At 43.3% G+C, this 17067-nt stretch overlaps 1 protein-coding gene across 1 annotated transcript in view; it reads left to right on the top strand.

Annotated features, from left to right (window-relative positions):
• The first annotated feature begins 10896 nt into the window (after positions 1-10896).
• LOC142380459 (collagen alpha-6(VI) chain-like) overlaps positions 10897-17067 on the top strand; it is a 63860-nt gene continuing 57689 nt past the window's right edge. The window contains exons 1-3 of the mRNA XM_075466334.1: positions 10897-10943; positions 12293-12826; positions 16171-16758. Coding sequence (XP_075322449.1) covers positions 12754-12826; positions 16171-16758 — 661 coding nt within the window. The 5' untranslated portion in view covers positions 10897-10943; positions 12293-12753. The remainder of the gene's footprint in view (positions 10944-12292; positions 12827-16170; positions 16759-17067) is intronic.

Raw genomic sequence — 17067 nt, 5'->3', positions numbered from 1 at the left:
CATACTACATACTACATACTGCATACTACATACTGCATACTACATACTACATACTGCATACTGCATACTGCATACTGCATACTACATACTGCATACTGCATACTACATACTACATACTACATACTGCATACTACATACTACATACTACATACTGCATACTGCATACTACATACTGCATACTACATACTACATACTACATACTGCATACTACATACTACATACTGCATACTACATACTACATACTGCATACTGCATACTACATACTGCATACTGCATACTACATACTGCATACTACATACTACATACTACATACTACAAACTACATACTGCATACGGCATACTACATATTTTCCATACTGCATACTACATACTACATACTACATACTACAAACTACATACTACATACAGCATACTACATACTACATACTTCCATACTACATACTACATGCTACATACTTCCATACTACATGCTACATACTACATACTACATACTTCCATACTACATACTACATGCTACATACTTCCATACTACATACTACATGCTACATGCTACATAATTCTATACTACATAATACATACTACATACTTCCATACTACATACTACATGCTACATACTTCCATACTACATACTACATGCTACATACTACATACTTCCATACTACATACTACATGCTACATACTTCCATACTACATACTACATGCTACATACTACATACTTCCATACTACATACTACATACTACATACTACATACTACAAACTACATACTACATACAGCATACTACATACTACATACTACATACTACATACTACATACTTCCATACTACATACTACATGCTACATACTTCCATACTACATACTACATGCTACATACTACATACTTCCATACTACATACTACATGCTACATACTTCCATACTACATACTACATGCTACATACTACATACTTCCATACTACATACTACATGCTACATACTTCCATACTACATACTACATGCTACATACTACATACTTCCATACTACATACTACATACTACAAACTACATACTACATACAGCATACTACATACTACATACTACATACTACATACTACATACTTCCATACTACATACTACATGCTACATACTTCCATACTACATACTACATGCTACATACTACATACTTCCATACTACATACTACATGCTACATACTTCCATACTACATACTACATACTACATACTACATACTACATACTTCCATACTACATACTACATGCTACATACTTCCATAGTACATACTACATGCTACATACTACATACTTCCATACTACATACTACATGCTACATGCTACATAATTCTATACTACACACTACATACTGCATACTGCATACTCATCGATCAGACAGTATGCAGAGCGTTTACCCACAATGCATTGCTCTCCTGCCCGAGCCGAAATCAGCCGGCCTGAAGCTGATTTCTCTTAAGCTCTAAACTCTGTAAACTTTAGCAACATTTGAAACATTTTCAGGTGAGAAAGTAGTCGTTTAGATCCCCAACGTGTTGAAAACCTGACAAAATACCGGCTGTTTACAATTTTGTTCCCACGAATTCGGCGCTACTAAAGCTAGCCGCAGTGAGCAACGCACTTCCTGTTATTTTCACAAAATAAAATACCCGTTGCCTTTTATCATAGGGAAAGCCATTACCATACAATTGGTGCTTTTGTTTTGAAAACAGGAAGTGAACCTACCCTCGTTGTAGCTAGCTTGAAACTGCCGTTTTGACAGGAAATGACGATCGGCGACGTCACGTTACGTTGCATCTTGGGTAGTTTGAGTATGAGTAGTAACCTCATGATGCATACCCAACATTTCGGAGAATCTAGTATGCATCCGGGAACTTAAAAAAGTTAAAGTTAATATGAGTAGTAGGAGAAGTATGCGGTTTCGAACAAAGCCTGTGTTTTAATGCAGCTGTTTCCGTCTTATTTTGTCCTTATCCTTGTTGTTTTCTCCAGTTTCCTCCATCAAATGAAGCTGCTCCAAACGCAGCAGGAGCGTAATAACCGTCCATGTCAAACAGGGCGACCGCTGAGCAGCACGTCAAGTTATTCAAGTGGTTCGAGGAATCATTACAGTCCTAGTCTTAGTAGTTCTGATTAGATTCAGGTCTCTGCTGGTAAACTCTGGAACCCAGCAGTCAGGGTTCCATTTGCTAGCTTGTTTAGGTCTCTGCAACCTAAGGAGATCAAGACCGCCAGTCATAGATCTGATCCAGAGCTTGAGAGAGCCTTCAGGTTTTGTGTACTGGATGCAAAGGTCCGAGCTTGGTTCCTTTCAGGAAAACTGGTAAACACTGGAAGCAAAAACACAACAAGTAAATCCACAGAAGTATCTCGATGGGGGCATGAACAAGAAATTCAGAGGCTTGAAGAACCACATATGGCAAACAATCAGGCGCCGAAGGACAGACAGCGATCTCCTTAAATGCTCCTCCTTGATGATGGTTAGTGACTGCAGGTGCGCCTCAAAGATGCTTTTATCCAAAGCAACTTACAAGGAATAAAGAGAATGAAGTGAATGAGAAGTAGAGTAAGAGCAGTAAGAGTTCAAATCCAGCCAGCATTACCTCAACATTACCCTACAATAACTAAGAGAAGTAAGAGGTTTAAAGATCTTGCTCTGGTAGCACCTGGTCGGTCATTTCACCAACAGGATCATGGATAAGAACAGAATTTACCCGTCAACAGGCCACATGTTCAGAGACGGTCAAGTTGTCATCGATCGTGACACACACGTGTCTTACAACCTGAGAAGGAACAAGTGAACAGAAAGGAGAAGCGAAGATCGGGCCTAACGAGGTGGTGTACATGGCAAAGAGAAGGGGCCCCAGCACCGAGCCTTGGGGGACCCCCCCCCCCCCATGTCTGTCCCAACCAGGACACTCTGGCTTCATTTACACTGCAAGTCTTAATGCCCAGATCTGATTTTTTGCCTAAATCCGATTTTTTTTAATAATGTGACTCATATCTGATTCACGCGATTGCACTTGCCTATCACCTGAAACTTCGCACATGCCTACTTAATGTCTTGAAAGACTGATTTTTTACGATAAGTGCCTTTAATTTTGATTGGTATCTCCTCCTCTCCCCAAAGACCGAGAAGACGGGTCACTTCCTCAACTGTCCACTGCGCCTCGTTGTTTTTGACCTCTTCCGACATGTTCCTTGTATGTTTATGCGTCTCGTATTCACTAGCTTACCACGTGCGACAAAAATCTAAATCGTCGCATATTTAATGACGTGTGGAACGCAATGTGTAAGAATATCCGATCTGCCTGTTTACACGGCGGTCGCATTATCACATATCCGATTCGTATCTGATAAATTTCCACATATGAAGGAGGCCTGTATCCGATCTCAAAATATCCGAATGCATGCGTCCTTGTCCTATTTATATGGTCAAAAAACATATCCGATCTGTGTCACATGAGAGCAAAAAAAATCGGAATTGGGTAACATTTAACTGACGGTGCAAATGTAGCCTTTGAAGGATCACCCAGGGAGGTAGGACTCAAACCAAGAGAGCGCTTTGCGATGAGAGGCTCATGTTTGAGAGGTAAAAGGATTCGGTGGATAGATGAAGCAGGATGAGCCCAGACAACTGACCTGCAACTCTTTTAAGGCTTCATCACAGACGACCGAGTCGTTTCAGTGGAGGGACCACTTTTAAAACCAAACTGGATCAAGGAGGTCGTTCTGTGAGCTGTTGGCAGACCGCCCTTCGATAGTCTTAAGGGATGAGACCGGCCATAGTTTCACACATGTAGGAAATGTTCCTGAGGCCAACGGGGACACGGTCAGTGCAACGGCTTGGAGGGTGTTGGCTGGAATGACGTCTAGTCTGTCACGAGTGTTTAGTGTGAATTTGACAGTGAACGTTTTGGGCTGTGAGCCCCTCATGAAGCTCCTTTATGAAGTCTGTTTCTTAAAGGAGCCATGGCATGACATGCCGCTCATCCACCTGCCGCTCATCCACCTGCCGCTCATCCACCTGCCGCTCATCCACCTGCCGCTCATCCACCTGCCGCTCATCCACCTGCCGCTCATCTACCTGCCGCTCATCTACCTGCCGCTCATCTACCTGCCGCTCATCCACCTGCCGCTCATCTACCTGCCGCTCATCCACCTGCCGCTCATCCACCTGCCGCTCATCCACCTGCCGCTCATCCACCTGCCGCTCATCTACCTGCCGCTCATCCACCTGCCGCTCATCCACCTGCCGCTCATCTACCTGCCGCTCATCCACCTGCCGCTCATCCACCTGCCGCTCATCTACCTGCCGCTCATCTACCTGCCGCTCATCTACTTGCCGCTCATCTACCTGCCGCTCATCTACCTGCCGCTCATCTACCTGCCGCTCATATACTTGCCGCTCATCTACCTGCCGCTCATCTACCTGCCGCTCATCCACCTGCCGCTCATCTACCTGCCGCTCATCTACTTGCCGCTCATCTACCTGCCACTCATCTACCTGCCGCTCATCTACTTGCCGCTCATCTACCTGCCGCTCATCTACCTGCTGCTCATCTACCTGCCGCTCATCCACCTGCCGCTCATCTACTTGCCGCTCATCTACCTGCCGCTCATCCACCTGCCGCTCATCTACCTGCCGCTCATCCACCTGCCGCTCATCTACCTGCCGCTCATCTACCTGCCGCTCATCCACCTGCCGCTCATCCACCTGCCGCTCATCTACCTGCCGCTCATCTACCTGCCGCTCATCTACCTGCCGCTCATCTACCTGCCACTCATCTATCTGCCGCTCATCTACCTGCCGCTCATCTACCTGCCGCTCATCTACCTGCCGCTCATCTACCTGCCGCTCATCTACCTGCCGCTCATCTACTTGCCGCTCATCTACCTGCCGCTCATCTACTTGCCGCTCATCTACCTGCCGCTCATCTACCTGCCGCTCATCTACCTGCCACTCATCTACCTGCCGCTCATCTACCTGCCGCTCATCTACCTGCCACTCATCTACCTGCCACTCATCTACCTGCCGCTCATCCACCTGCCGCTCATCCACCTGCCGCTCATCTACCTGCCGCTCATCTACCTGCCGCTCATCTACCTGCCACTCATCTACCTGCCGCTCATCTACCTGCCGCTCATCTACCTGCCGCTCATCTACCTGCCGCTCATCTACCTGCCACTCATCTACCTGCCGCTCATCTACCTGCCGCACATCTACCTGCCACTCATCTACCTGCCACTCATCTACCTGCCACGGTCCTGATGATGAACATAAAGTTCAAATTTGAAAGGCCCATAACTAAGTTGTGCCTTTTACTGGAATATGATTGAACCAAGAAGCTTCTCTCTCTCTCTCTTTTTTTGTTTTTTTTTTCCTGGAAATGGGTTATTTATTTAATGAAAAGTATGGAATATTGAAATGGGATGAATTTACCTTTTCTGAGTATACTTAAAGGTCTTTTGACCGGTTTGCTACAGTGTTATTACATGTTATTGAAGTATTTTTGTTTTACTGAAAGCATTGGTGCATAAAAAATAACATATATGTGAATTCCTAGGTAATGAACATGATGTATGATGGACAATTGATGGACTTTCTTTGTTGAGAAACTTTTGCTTTTTGCATTTTTTGGACCTTTTTTGTCTGAAGACCTTTTTCTGCACTTAACACCTTTTTTTCTTTTTCTCATGGACTTTGAAAACACACACGCACACATACACGCACGCAAAAAAGACAACAGAAAAGCTAAGAAAAAATGGACATTGGTATGCACTATTGAAATGGACTTTGGGAACGGGTTGATGGGTATGTGATGCTATTGCTGATGCTATGTGAATTATGAGCAATATGTGGTTAATGTTCACTGACTTTTTGTAGATGTTTGTTAAAAATTAGGGGCCGGTATGTTACAGCCATTTTTATGTTTTTTATGTTTTGGCCTACTAAGGTAACATTTGGGTCATGTATGACATATGAGGTATGAAATATTTAGTTGTTCTGGAAAATGTGGAACGCTTATGCCTGGATTATGATTTAGTTTTGTTATTAGGTTGCTTTAAGTATGACTTCATTGGGTCATTGGGTCAAAAGGCATTATATCCGGGTTTTTGGGTTGGTTTGGTGAATGGGAAATGCAGACCGGGCTGTCATACTATTTTCGACCGTACTTACTTTATGTTGTTACATTTTTATCATCTTTTCGTTTAGTTCGGACTGTTAACTCATTTTGACTACACTTTCATTCTTCACTTGTTATCATCCTGGACGCAATAAATTATTTTCTACAACGCAACAAAAGGAGTGCGCGTTCGATCCCAGCCGAGGCCAAGTGTTTCTCCATTCTTTGGAACCTTGGAAAAAATTGGACCATAAAGTCTTGCGAGGTTAAGTTGGGTTTTTGTCTCGTTTCATGTATTGTTTCGTCATTTCCTGTTTTATTTTGAAAGATTAACTTCCCTCTCGTTCCAGGTCACTTGCCCTTCCTCTCGTGCTCCAGTCTGATTGTGGAATGAATGATTCCACCTGTTTCCCATTACCCGGTGTGCTTAAGAGTCTGCGTCTCCCCTGTCTTGTGCCAGTGTGTTGTATCTGTCTCTGTGAAAGTGCATCATTCTCGCCTTATTGCCAAGCAATGGCGATTTTAGGTGGTGGCCAAGGGTGGCCAGGGCCACCACTGAAATGTCATTGGTCACCCCGATGGCCACCCTAGATCTGATAGGTAATTTAAAAAAAAAAAATTTTTTTATGTCGTAATTTGCTCTGAGTGTGTAGGGGAACTTTGTTCAGCAAACTTTATGTAAGAGGAACAGCTAAAAGACGAGGGCACAAGACATTTCACAGTCCAGAGCAGCAGGTCCTACACAGCCTCATCTCAGCATTTTCCCACGAACCATGCAAGGAGACAGGAAGAGGTCCTTCAAAAGCGAGTGGTATAAACAGCACCCATGGCTTGAATACTCACAATGTCAAAACGCTGCCTACTGTTTTGCGTGCAGACAGTTTTCTTTGCCAAATACCCAGGAGTTACTACCCTTCTCTCTCTCTCTCTCTCTCTCTCTCTCTGTGTCTGTCTGTCTATATACATGTCTTTCTATATATATATATATATATATACATACACACGTGTGTGAGGTGTGTATAATTCCGTGATTCCATGGCCACCTCAAGACTATTTTTGTGCCACATCTTTGCCACCCTAGTAAAAATGTTCTGGATACGCCACTGTTGCCAAGCCCGCTTACAAGTTGCCAAGTGGTATTTATCCTCGTAAGAGTGTTTTTGTTTCTCACAGTGAGTTTTTGTAAATTAGAACCTGTAAGAGTTACAGTGTTAGTCTTGTTTATAGCCTTCTTGTTTTCCCTCCCAGGTGGAGTAGTTTTTGTTGTAAATCTTTTCCTTTCCTCCGATTTTCAGGAGAGGCTTTTTGTTTTTTTCCTCCGCAGTAGGAGTGATATTTAGTTAACGTTAAAGTTTCATGGTCTTTTGTTTTTCCTCCGTTATAGGAGTGATTTTGAGTTTGATAGATTTTCATAGATATACTTTTCCGTTTTGGAAAAGTATATTATTAGATTAATATTTCATAGCCCGTTTAGCTTCTCTAACGAGGAACTTGTTGATCTGCTGCCCTCCGAATAAAAGTATTGGAATTCCATCTCCTGCATCTGTGTCCTCCATTCTCTAAGTGTGACAAGTCTCAGTCAGCAGCATGTAAACTCCTGTTGAATCGTTGGATTCGGCTCTCTGTAATAGGAACAATGAAAAGCTGGCTCAGAGTTTTGGTCAGATTGTCTCACGGAGCACAGGCCAAGGCGGTAAATTTAGGTGTTTTCTCCAGAATTTCCTGAGAACTGCTGGCTGTGCTCCCGTTCCCTGGAAGACCTCCTTCTCCCCAGCAGCCCGAGTCCGTCCAGCAGCGCTCTGACAGAACACTTTGAGTTTCCTCCAAGCGTCCGCTGGGCCGGAGCAGAAACATCTGTTTCCAGTCCAGGCAGCCACGTTTATTAGATAATGGAGGAATTCAAGGAGGCGAGGGGGGGGGGGGGGCTCCAATCCAACTGATCGGGGTGTTTTAATGTCTCCAGGGTTCATTTCTGTTGAACTGAAAGCTGAGCTCTGTACTGAAATAACTGTCAGCTCATTCTCCCAGAGATGATGAAAAAGGGACATTTCACAGCGTGTCAGACAACTTGTTAAAGTTTAAATGGTGCCGCCTGATTAAGTTTAACCTTTGTGCGGTCTTAACATCCTGTTTACTCCCTTTGTCCTACGGGTCAGAAATGAGCCGCCCTACCAAAGCCCCAAAATAAAGCAACTTAATAGAATTTTAAATCCAAAATCTATTTAGTATGATGAAACCAGCTGTTATTTATCTATTCAACTCAGTTCAATACATTTTAATCATGTAGTTTTTGTTACACAATACAAAAAGACAATCAGCAGTTTTCAGGATTACACTTTTTTTTTTTTTTGGTCAGTTGGACCAACAGTTTTCATGTTTCTCAGTTTTCTTTTACATAATAAAGGTTTATTATTGCTGTCATATCAATGTGAAGTAATTACTTCTGAGTTAATTATACTGAAAAGGGAAAAGGAAAGACAAGGAAAGGAAAGGAAAGGAAAGGAAAGGAAAGGAAAGGAAAGGAAAGGAGAGGAAAGGAAAGGAAAGGAAAGGAAAGGAAAGGAAAGGAAAGGAAAGGAACGGAAAGGAAAGGAACGGAACGGAACGGAACGGAACGGAACGGAACGGAAAGGAACGGAAAGGAAAGGAAAGGAAAGGAAAGGAAAGGAAAGGAAAGGAAAGGAAAGGAAAGGAACGGAACGGAACGGAACGGAACGGAACGGAACGGAAAGGAAAGGAAAGGAAAGAAAAGGAAAGGAAAGGAAAGACAAGGAAAGGAAAGGAAAGGAAAGGAAAGGAAAGGAAAGGAAAGGAACGGAAAGGAAAGACAAGGAAAGGAAAGGAAAGGAAAGGAAAGGAAAGAAAAGGAAAGGAAAGGAAAGACAAGGAAAGGAAAGGAAAGGAAAGGAAAGGAAAGGAACGGAAAGGAAAGGAAAGGAGAGGAAAGGAAAGGAAAGGAAAGGAAAGGAACGGAACGGAACGGAACGGAACGGAAAGGAAAGGAACGGAACGGAACGGAACGGAAAGGAAAGGAAAGGAAAGGAAAGGAAAGGAAAGGAACGGAAAGGAAAGGAAAGGAAAGGAAAGGAACGGAAAGGAAAGGAAAGGAAAGGAAAGGAAAGGAAAGGAAAGGAAAGACAAGGAAAGGAAAGGAAAGGAAAGGAAAGGAAAGGAAAGGAAAGGAAAGGAAAGGAAAGGAACGGAAAGGAAAGGAAAGGAACGGAACGGAACGGAACGGAACGGAACGGAACGGAAAGGAAAGGAACGGAACGGAAAGGAAAGGAAAGGAAAGGAAAGGAACGGAACGGAACGGAACGGAACGGAACGGAACGGAACGGAAAGGAACGGAACGGAAAGGAAAGGAAAGGAAAGGAAAGGAAAGGAAAGGAAAGGAAAGGAAAGGAACGGAAAGGAAAGGAACGGAAAGGAACGGAAAGGAAAGGAAAGGAACGGAACGGAGAGGAGAGGAGAGGAGAGGAAAGGAAAGGAAAGGAAAGGAAAGGAACGGAACGGAACGGAACGGAACGGAACGGAAAGGAAAGGAACGGAAAGGAAAGGAAAGGAAAGGAAAGGAAAGGAAAGGAAAGGAAAGGAAAGGAACGGAAAGGAAAGGAAAGGAAAGGAAAGGAAAGGAAAGGAAAGGAACGGAACGGAACGGAAAGGAAAGGAAAGGAAAGGAAAGGAAAGGAACGGAACGGAACGGAACGGAACGGAACGGAAAGGAAAGGAAAGGAAAGGAAAGGAAAGGAAAGGAACGGAACGGAACGGAAAGGAAAGGAAAGGAAAGGAAAGGAAAGGAAAGGAAAGGAAAGGAAAGGAACGGAAAGGAAAGGAAAGGAAAGGAAAGGAAAGGAAAGGAAAGGAAAGGAACGGAACGGAAAGGAAAGGAAAGGAAAGGAAAGGAAAGGAAAGGAACGGAAAGGAAAGGAAAGGAAAGGAAAGGAAAGGAAAGGAAAGGAAAGGAACGAAAACGGAAAGGAAAGGAAAGGAAAGGAAAGGAAAGGAAAGGAAAGGAAAGGAACGGAACGGAACGGAACGGAAAGGAAAGGAAAGGAAAGGAAAGGAAAGGAAAGGAAAGGAAAGGAAAGGAAAGGAAAGGAACGGAAAGGAAAGGAAAGGAAAGGAAAGGAAAGGAAAGGAAAGGAAAGGAACGAAAACGGAAAGGAAAGGAAAGGAAAGGAAAGGAAAGGAAAGGAAAGGAAAGGAACGGAACGGAACGGAAAGGAAAGGAAAGGAAAGGAAAGGAAAGGAAAGGAAAGGAACGGAAAGGGAAAAAAAACAGTGAACTTTTTTCTGGTGTTTAAATGTTTTTATAATTCACGGGTCAAAAATGACCCATAAGACAATCTTTGTACCCTAGTGGTGTACAGCCCACATGGAAACATAAACAAAAATAAAGTGTGACTTTTTCTAATGATGGGGTCCCTTTAGGAAAAGTCAGAACATTTCAAGTTGGAAAAAGATAGTTTAAGGTATTTTTTCTACAGCTAAACATGGTGGTGGCTCACTTTTGACCCACAAGACAACAGAAAGGGTAAACTGGTGCTGTCTGATTAAGTTTAACACGTGGGGTGAGGCAGCTGGCCTGGTTCCAGGCTTCCTCTGAAGTGTGTCAGCCACAGGCCGATGTTGGATAAAGTCCTCCGACTGTGGTGCATCATTCTGGGGGAGGGGTCTGAGGCTGAACCCGGCCCCTCAGCGCTTTGACTCGGTCCTCCTCCCCCTGACGAGCATGTAAAAGCAGCTCCGTGCGTCAGGGGCTCCTGCAGAAGGTGCTGGTGGAGCTGGTGGAGCTGGTGGAGCAGCAGAACTGTGAGTGACTCTGGATGTTTCCTTAATCTTGCAGGATCACAGAAAAGGTGCAGAAACTTGGATTTTTGGAGTTTTGCATGTTGCTTTAATGGTGTGAGAGAATTCTTTATGGTTCATCCTGGTTGTGCGAGCTGGAGCTGCAGCTGGGGAGATGAACCTTTCCTCAGATCATCGCTCTGCTCAGAGTGAGAGCAGATGGATTCTTAAAAGTGGCTTCATTACAGATGATGGATTCCTGGTTATTTAACAGCTTTGACAGCAGGACAGTTGTTTTGTGTGGAATCTGATTTCAGGCAGTTTACAACTGCTAAAGTAAATTTTATATATATAAAAAGTAATGATTTATTCAACAACACCATATATATATATATATATATATATATATATATATATATATGTATATATAATATACATATAGTCCTCATGTATAATATATCATATATATATGATATATATTATATATATATATATGTTTGTGCAAGTGTCCCAACATCTGTTTTGCTTGCTTTTTTGCTGTAATTTATTCTTTTAATTAATAGGTAATTTTGCCATGCTCCTTCTGGCAGGGGGACTACCAATGGAAACTAGCCTTTTGGCTATAATTGGGTGCATTTACATTTTCTTTGTAAAATGTCAATTAGTGTACACTGTCCCTCTATAGCAAATAAAGTTAATAATAATAACCAGGAAGTCTCCCAACATCCACTCTTTTTTTTAATTTAATTTTATTCAAACATGTCACATAGACAAAACAATGACATACTCAGAAGTTAAATTTTTTTTTTAACTTTACATATTCACACCTCCACATGTAGAAAAAAAATTGAAGGATCTTAAATGCACAAGATAAAAAAAGGGGGATAATAAATAATGATAATAAAAATAAATTAATAAAAAGATAATAAATAAATAATAAATAAATAAAAAACTTCTAAACAGTTACAAGGGGTTAGGACAGGTTAATATTTTCTATGAGTGTGTATAATTTATTTGCATGGGGATTATTTATATGTTTCAGACATTTTTGTAACGAGGATATTTAATTTTTTAATGCAAGCCATGAAGGTGGGGATTTGGCTTATCGACACTTGTGAATATAAAATTTAGTGATGATGATGAGGTTATTTATCAAGAACTCTGCGTTTTTTATCTTTGAGGATTACGCCTACTTGGATGTTTTGAAAAGACCAAAAATCCCTGTTTATGGAACTGGATGATAATAAGTCATGTAGAGATTTCCACAAATTTTGGACAGTCTCACATTCATAAAATAGGTGTTCTGTTGTTTCCAAATTTGTTTTGCAATTATAACAGTTTTCCCAACATCCAGACTCTTCTGCTTCCTGCAGAGAGAAGGGGAACCAGGACGTGTCCCAACATCCAGACTCTTCTGCTTCCTGCAGAGAGAAGGTGAACCAGGACGTGTCCCAACATCCAGACTCTTCTGCTTCCTGCAGAGAGCAGGGGAACCAGGAAGTGTCCCAACATCCAGACTCTTCTGCTTCCTGCAGAGAGAAGGGGAACCAGGAAGTGTCCCGACATCCAGACTCTTCTGCTTCCTGCAGAGATAAGGGGAACCAGGAAGTGTCCCAACATCCAGACTCTTCTGCTTCCTGCAGAGAGAAGGGGAACCAGGAAGTGTCCCAACATCCAGACTCTTCTGCTTCCTGCAGAGAGCAGGGGAACCAGGAAGTGTCCCGACATCCAGACTCTTCTGCTTCCTGCAGAGAGAAGGGGAACCAGGAAGTGTCCCAACATCCAGACTCTTCTGCTTCCTGCAGAGAGAAGGGGAACCAGGAAGTGTCCCAACATGGCTGGAACAGCAGGTCTCCTCAGCCTCATCGCTGCTGCCTGCTTCTGTGGCGCCGCTGCTCAGGTCACAGGTGAGAAACTAATCATGCTGGGGGGGGGGGGGGGGGGGGGTATCAGCTGATGAGCTTATAAGTTACTGCACCCCCTGATCAACGTGCACGTCCAAAAAGAAGCTGTTATTCTCTCTTATTCTTATTCAAACTGTTGGATCCGAAGGGGAAACTGAGTCCCGTACGAAAACATTTTGGCTCATCCGCACCTTTAGGTTTTCTCTTCTTGTTCATCAATCACACAGAAATAGTTCCACAGCGATGGATCTAAATATTTGTAGAGAGTGAAGATGTCCAGGCGGAGGCAGAATGTTTATGTCAGCGCAGCCTTCACATCCGTTAAAGTTTCCCCACGTGGACTCAGAAAGGAGACGAAGAGGGTTCAGAGGTTCAGGCTGAAGCTGCAGAAGCATCTTTGTTTGGGGGGATTAGGTTCAGACCTCCTGCGTTACATTAACACACAGTCTGTCTGTATATATGTCTATAGTCTGTATATATAAGTCTATATTCTGTATATATATCTATGTTCTGTATATATAAGTCTATATTCTGTATATATATATCTATGTTCTGTATATGTAAGTCTATATTCTGTATATATATATATACAGTACAGACCAAAAGTTTGGACACACCTTCTCATTCACTGAGTTTCCTTTCTTTTCATGACTATTGACATTGTAGATTCACACTGAAGGCATCAAAACTATGAATTAACACATGTGGAAATATGTACTTAACAAAAAAGTGTAAAACAACTGAAAATACGCCTTATATTCTAGTTTCTTCAAAGTAGCCACCTTTTGCTGTGATTACTGCTTTGCACACACTCTGCATTCTCTTGATGAGCTTCAACAGGTAGTGACCTGAAATGGTTTTCACTACACAGGTGTGCCCTGTCAGGTTTAATAAGTGGGATTTCTTGCCTTATAAATGGGGCAGGGACCATCAGTTGTGTTGTGCAGTAGTCAGATGGATACACAGCTGATAGTCCTACTGAATAGACTGTTAGAATTTGTATTATGGCAAGAAAAAAGCAGCTAAGTAAAGAAAAACGAGTGGCCACCATTACTTTAAGAAATTAAGGTCAGTCAGTCCGAAAAATTGGGAAAACTTTGGGAAAACCCAAGTGCAGTCGCAAAAACCATCAAGCGCTACAAAGAAACTGTCTCACATGAGGACCGCCCCAGGAAAGGAAGACCAAGAGTCACCTCTGCTGCTGAGGATAAGTTCATCCGAGTCACCAGCCTCAGAAATCGCAGGTTAACAGCAGCTCAGATTAGAGACCATGTCAATGCCTCACAGAGTTCTAGCAGCAGACACATCTCTAGAACAACTGTTAAGAGGAGACTGTGTGAATCAGGCCTTCATGGTAGAATAGCTGCTAGGAAACCACTGCTAAGGACAGGCAACAAGCAGAAGAGACTTGTTTGGGCTAAAGAACACAAGGAATGGACATTAGACCAGTGGAAATCTGTGCTTTGGTCTGATGAGTCCAAATTTGAGATCTTTGGTTCCACCCGCCGTGTCTTTGTGCGACGCAGAAAAGGTGAACGGATGGACTCTACATGCCTGGTTCCCACCGTGAAGCACGGAGGAGGAGGTGTGATGGTGTGGGGGTGCTTTGCTGGTGACACTGTTGGGGATTTATTCAAAATTGAAGGCATACTGAACCAGCATGGCTACCACGGCATCTTGCAGCGGCATGCTATTCCATCCGGTTTGCGTTTAGTTGGACCATCATTTATTTTCCAACAGGACAATGACCCCAAACACACCTCCAGGCTGTGTAAGGGCTGTTTGGCCAAGCAGGAGAGTGATGGGCTGCTGCGTCAGATGACCTGGCCTCCACAGTCACCGGACCTGAACCTAATCCAGATGGTTTGGGGTGAGCTGGACCGCAGAGTGAAGGCAAAAGGGCCAACAAGTGCTAAGCATCTCTGGGAACTCCTTCAAGACTGTTGGAAGACCGTTTCAGGTGACTACCTGTTGAAGCTCATCAAGAGAATGCCAAGAGTGTGCGAAGCAGTAATCACAGCAAAAGGTGGCTACTTTGAAGAACCTAGAATATAAGACATATTTTCAGTTGTTTCACACTTTTTTGTTAAGTATATAATTCCACATGTGTTAATTCATAGTTTTGATGCCTTAAGTGTGAATCTACAATCTTCATAGTCATGAAAATAAAGAAAACTCTTTGAATGAGAAGGTGTGTCCAAACTTTTGGTCTGTACTGTATATTATCTGCATCAGCTACACCGAGTCAAATTCCTTTTAAGGGTAAAAACCTACTTGGCAGTAAACTTGATTCTGATTCCACAATTTAAGCCCCAACAAAAGACATTTATCTTTAACCTTCTAACCTTTAAATGAACCTTTTACTCTCCTGTAACATTTGTACATTATTATTATTATTATTTATTTGATTAGGACACTGCAGATTAATCAACATATCAGCAGAGAATCATGTAAATATGCCGGAGTTAGCACAGTTGCTAAATTTCTTCCGTTGTCCCCTAACACGAGTATGTTCCAGCTCTGTTTACCAAATTTAGTCCTGCACCACTGTACATCTCGGTCTCCTCTGGTCTGTGCCCTGGTGTTTACTCCAGAGGATTTTGTCTTTCTGAAATCCTGTAATGGTGGAGGGGCTAATCCTTTGGAAAACTTAAAGATGAGACAGACATCCAGAAACAACTGATAGCTATCAAGGTCCAAGATTTTATACTTTTTTAATCATTTTACAGTAATGGTAATGTCTAGGTTTTTCATCGAGAGTTTTAAGTGTTCTCTTGAAGAGAGACTTGATTGGTTTTAAAGTACTCTCTGGTGTATGTGACCATGTTGTATAACAGCAGGAAATATGAGGAAGTATCACTGACTCCGTAGTCAGGAAGGGTCTCGTGTGTTTGAAATTTGATAAGTTAGATTTAATTGTATTTGTGACTTTTTTAACGTGTTGCTTAAAATTAAGATTAGAATCAAAGATTACCCCGAGTTACTTAAAGTGTTGAACCACATCAAGTGTCTCTGCATCCACCATGACTGATGGTTGCTGTTGGCTGCCGGGAGTAAAACACACAGACTGTTTATTGTTTCATTCAAATGTAAACAACAGTTTTGGAGCCAATGGGACACTGGCACCGTGGCTCCTGAGAGAAGTGTAGCAGCTTCTGAATTCTGAATTGAATTTGCATGACAGTATAATACAGTGTCGTCAGCATATGGTTGCATCTTTATATTTCTACAGACATTTGGTAAGTTATTAACATGTAGGCTGAATAAAACAGGACCCCATATTGAGGCCTCAGATGTGACTGATGTGGGACGTAAGTTGCTGCCTCTCGTCTGCTTTTCTTCTCCAGTGTGTCAAAGCGCCACGGTGGCGGACATCGTCTTCCTGGTCGACGGCTCCTCCAGCATCACCACCGAGGGCTTCCAGGAGATTCGAACCTTCATCCGCAGCCTGATCAAGAACCTGGACGTCGGCTCTGACAGAGTCCGGGTCGGCCTGGCGCAGTACAGCGACGAGCCTCACCGGGAGTTCCTGCTGAAGGACCACACGGACAGGAAATCCCTCCTGAACGCCGTCGAACAGATTCCCTTCCGTACGGGCGGCACTCAAACCGGCAAAGCCTTGGATTTCATCCACGAGCATTACTTCACCAAGGAGGCCGGGAGCAGGGCCGGTGAGCGGGTGCCTCAGGTCGCCGTGGTCCTCACGGACGGAGAGTCCTTCGACGACGTGGAGGCTCCGGCCCGGCGTCTCCGGCAGCACGGAGTCATGGTGTTTGGCATCGGGGTGGGAGAATACAACCGGAAGCAGCTGGAGAGCATCGCCAACCACCCGCCGGAGCGCTTCCTCAACACCACCGGCAGCTTCCAGACTCTGCAGGGTCTGACGGACAGTCTGCTGAGCACCGTGTGCACCTCCATGGAGATGCAGAGGAAAGGTAAGGTCCAACGTCCTGGAGTTACCACGGCAGCCAAACATTTAGCATCAAGGGAAGTTTTGAAATGCACACGAGTTCAAAGCATCAGTGGCCAGACTGCCAACTACGTTAAATTAATGCCAATATCCTTAATTAGTTTAGATGAGTTTTTCTGTCCGAACATCTAGAGGCGAATTTGGACCTTCGTGGTTATATATTCTATATTTATTATATATACCTTCACAGAGGCTTCTCCTTTGTGCTAGAAAAGGCTTAACTCTGAAATATGAGCTTCACCTGCCAGACCCAGAGGCTTTGTCCACCTTCTAC

This window comes from Odontesthes bonariensis, chromosome 5 (genome assembly GCF_027942865.1).
Source record: "Odontesthes bonariensis isolate fOdoBon6 chromosome 5, fOdoBon6.hap1, whole genome shotgun sequence".
In the NCBI taxonomy this organism is placed as follows: Eukaryota; Metazoa; Chordata; class Actinopteri; order Atheriniformes; family Atherinopsidae; genus Odontesthes; species Odontesthes bonariensis.
Note: the sequence above shows the minus strand (reverse complement) of the source record. Positions and strands in the feature narration are given on the sequence as shown.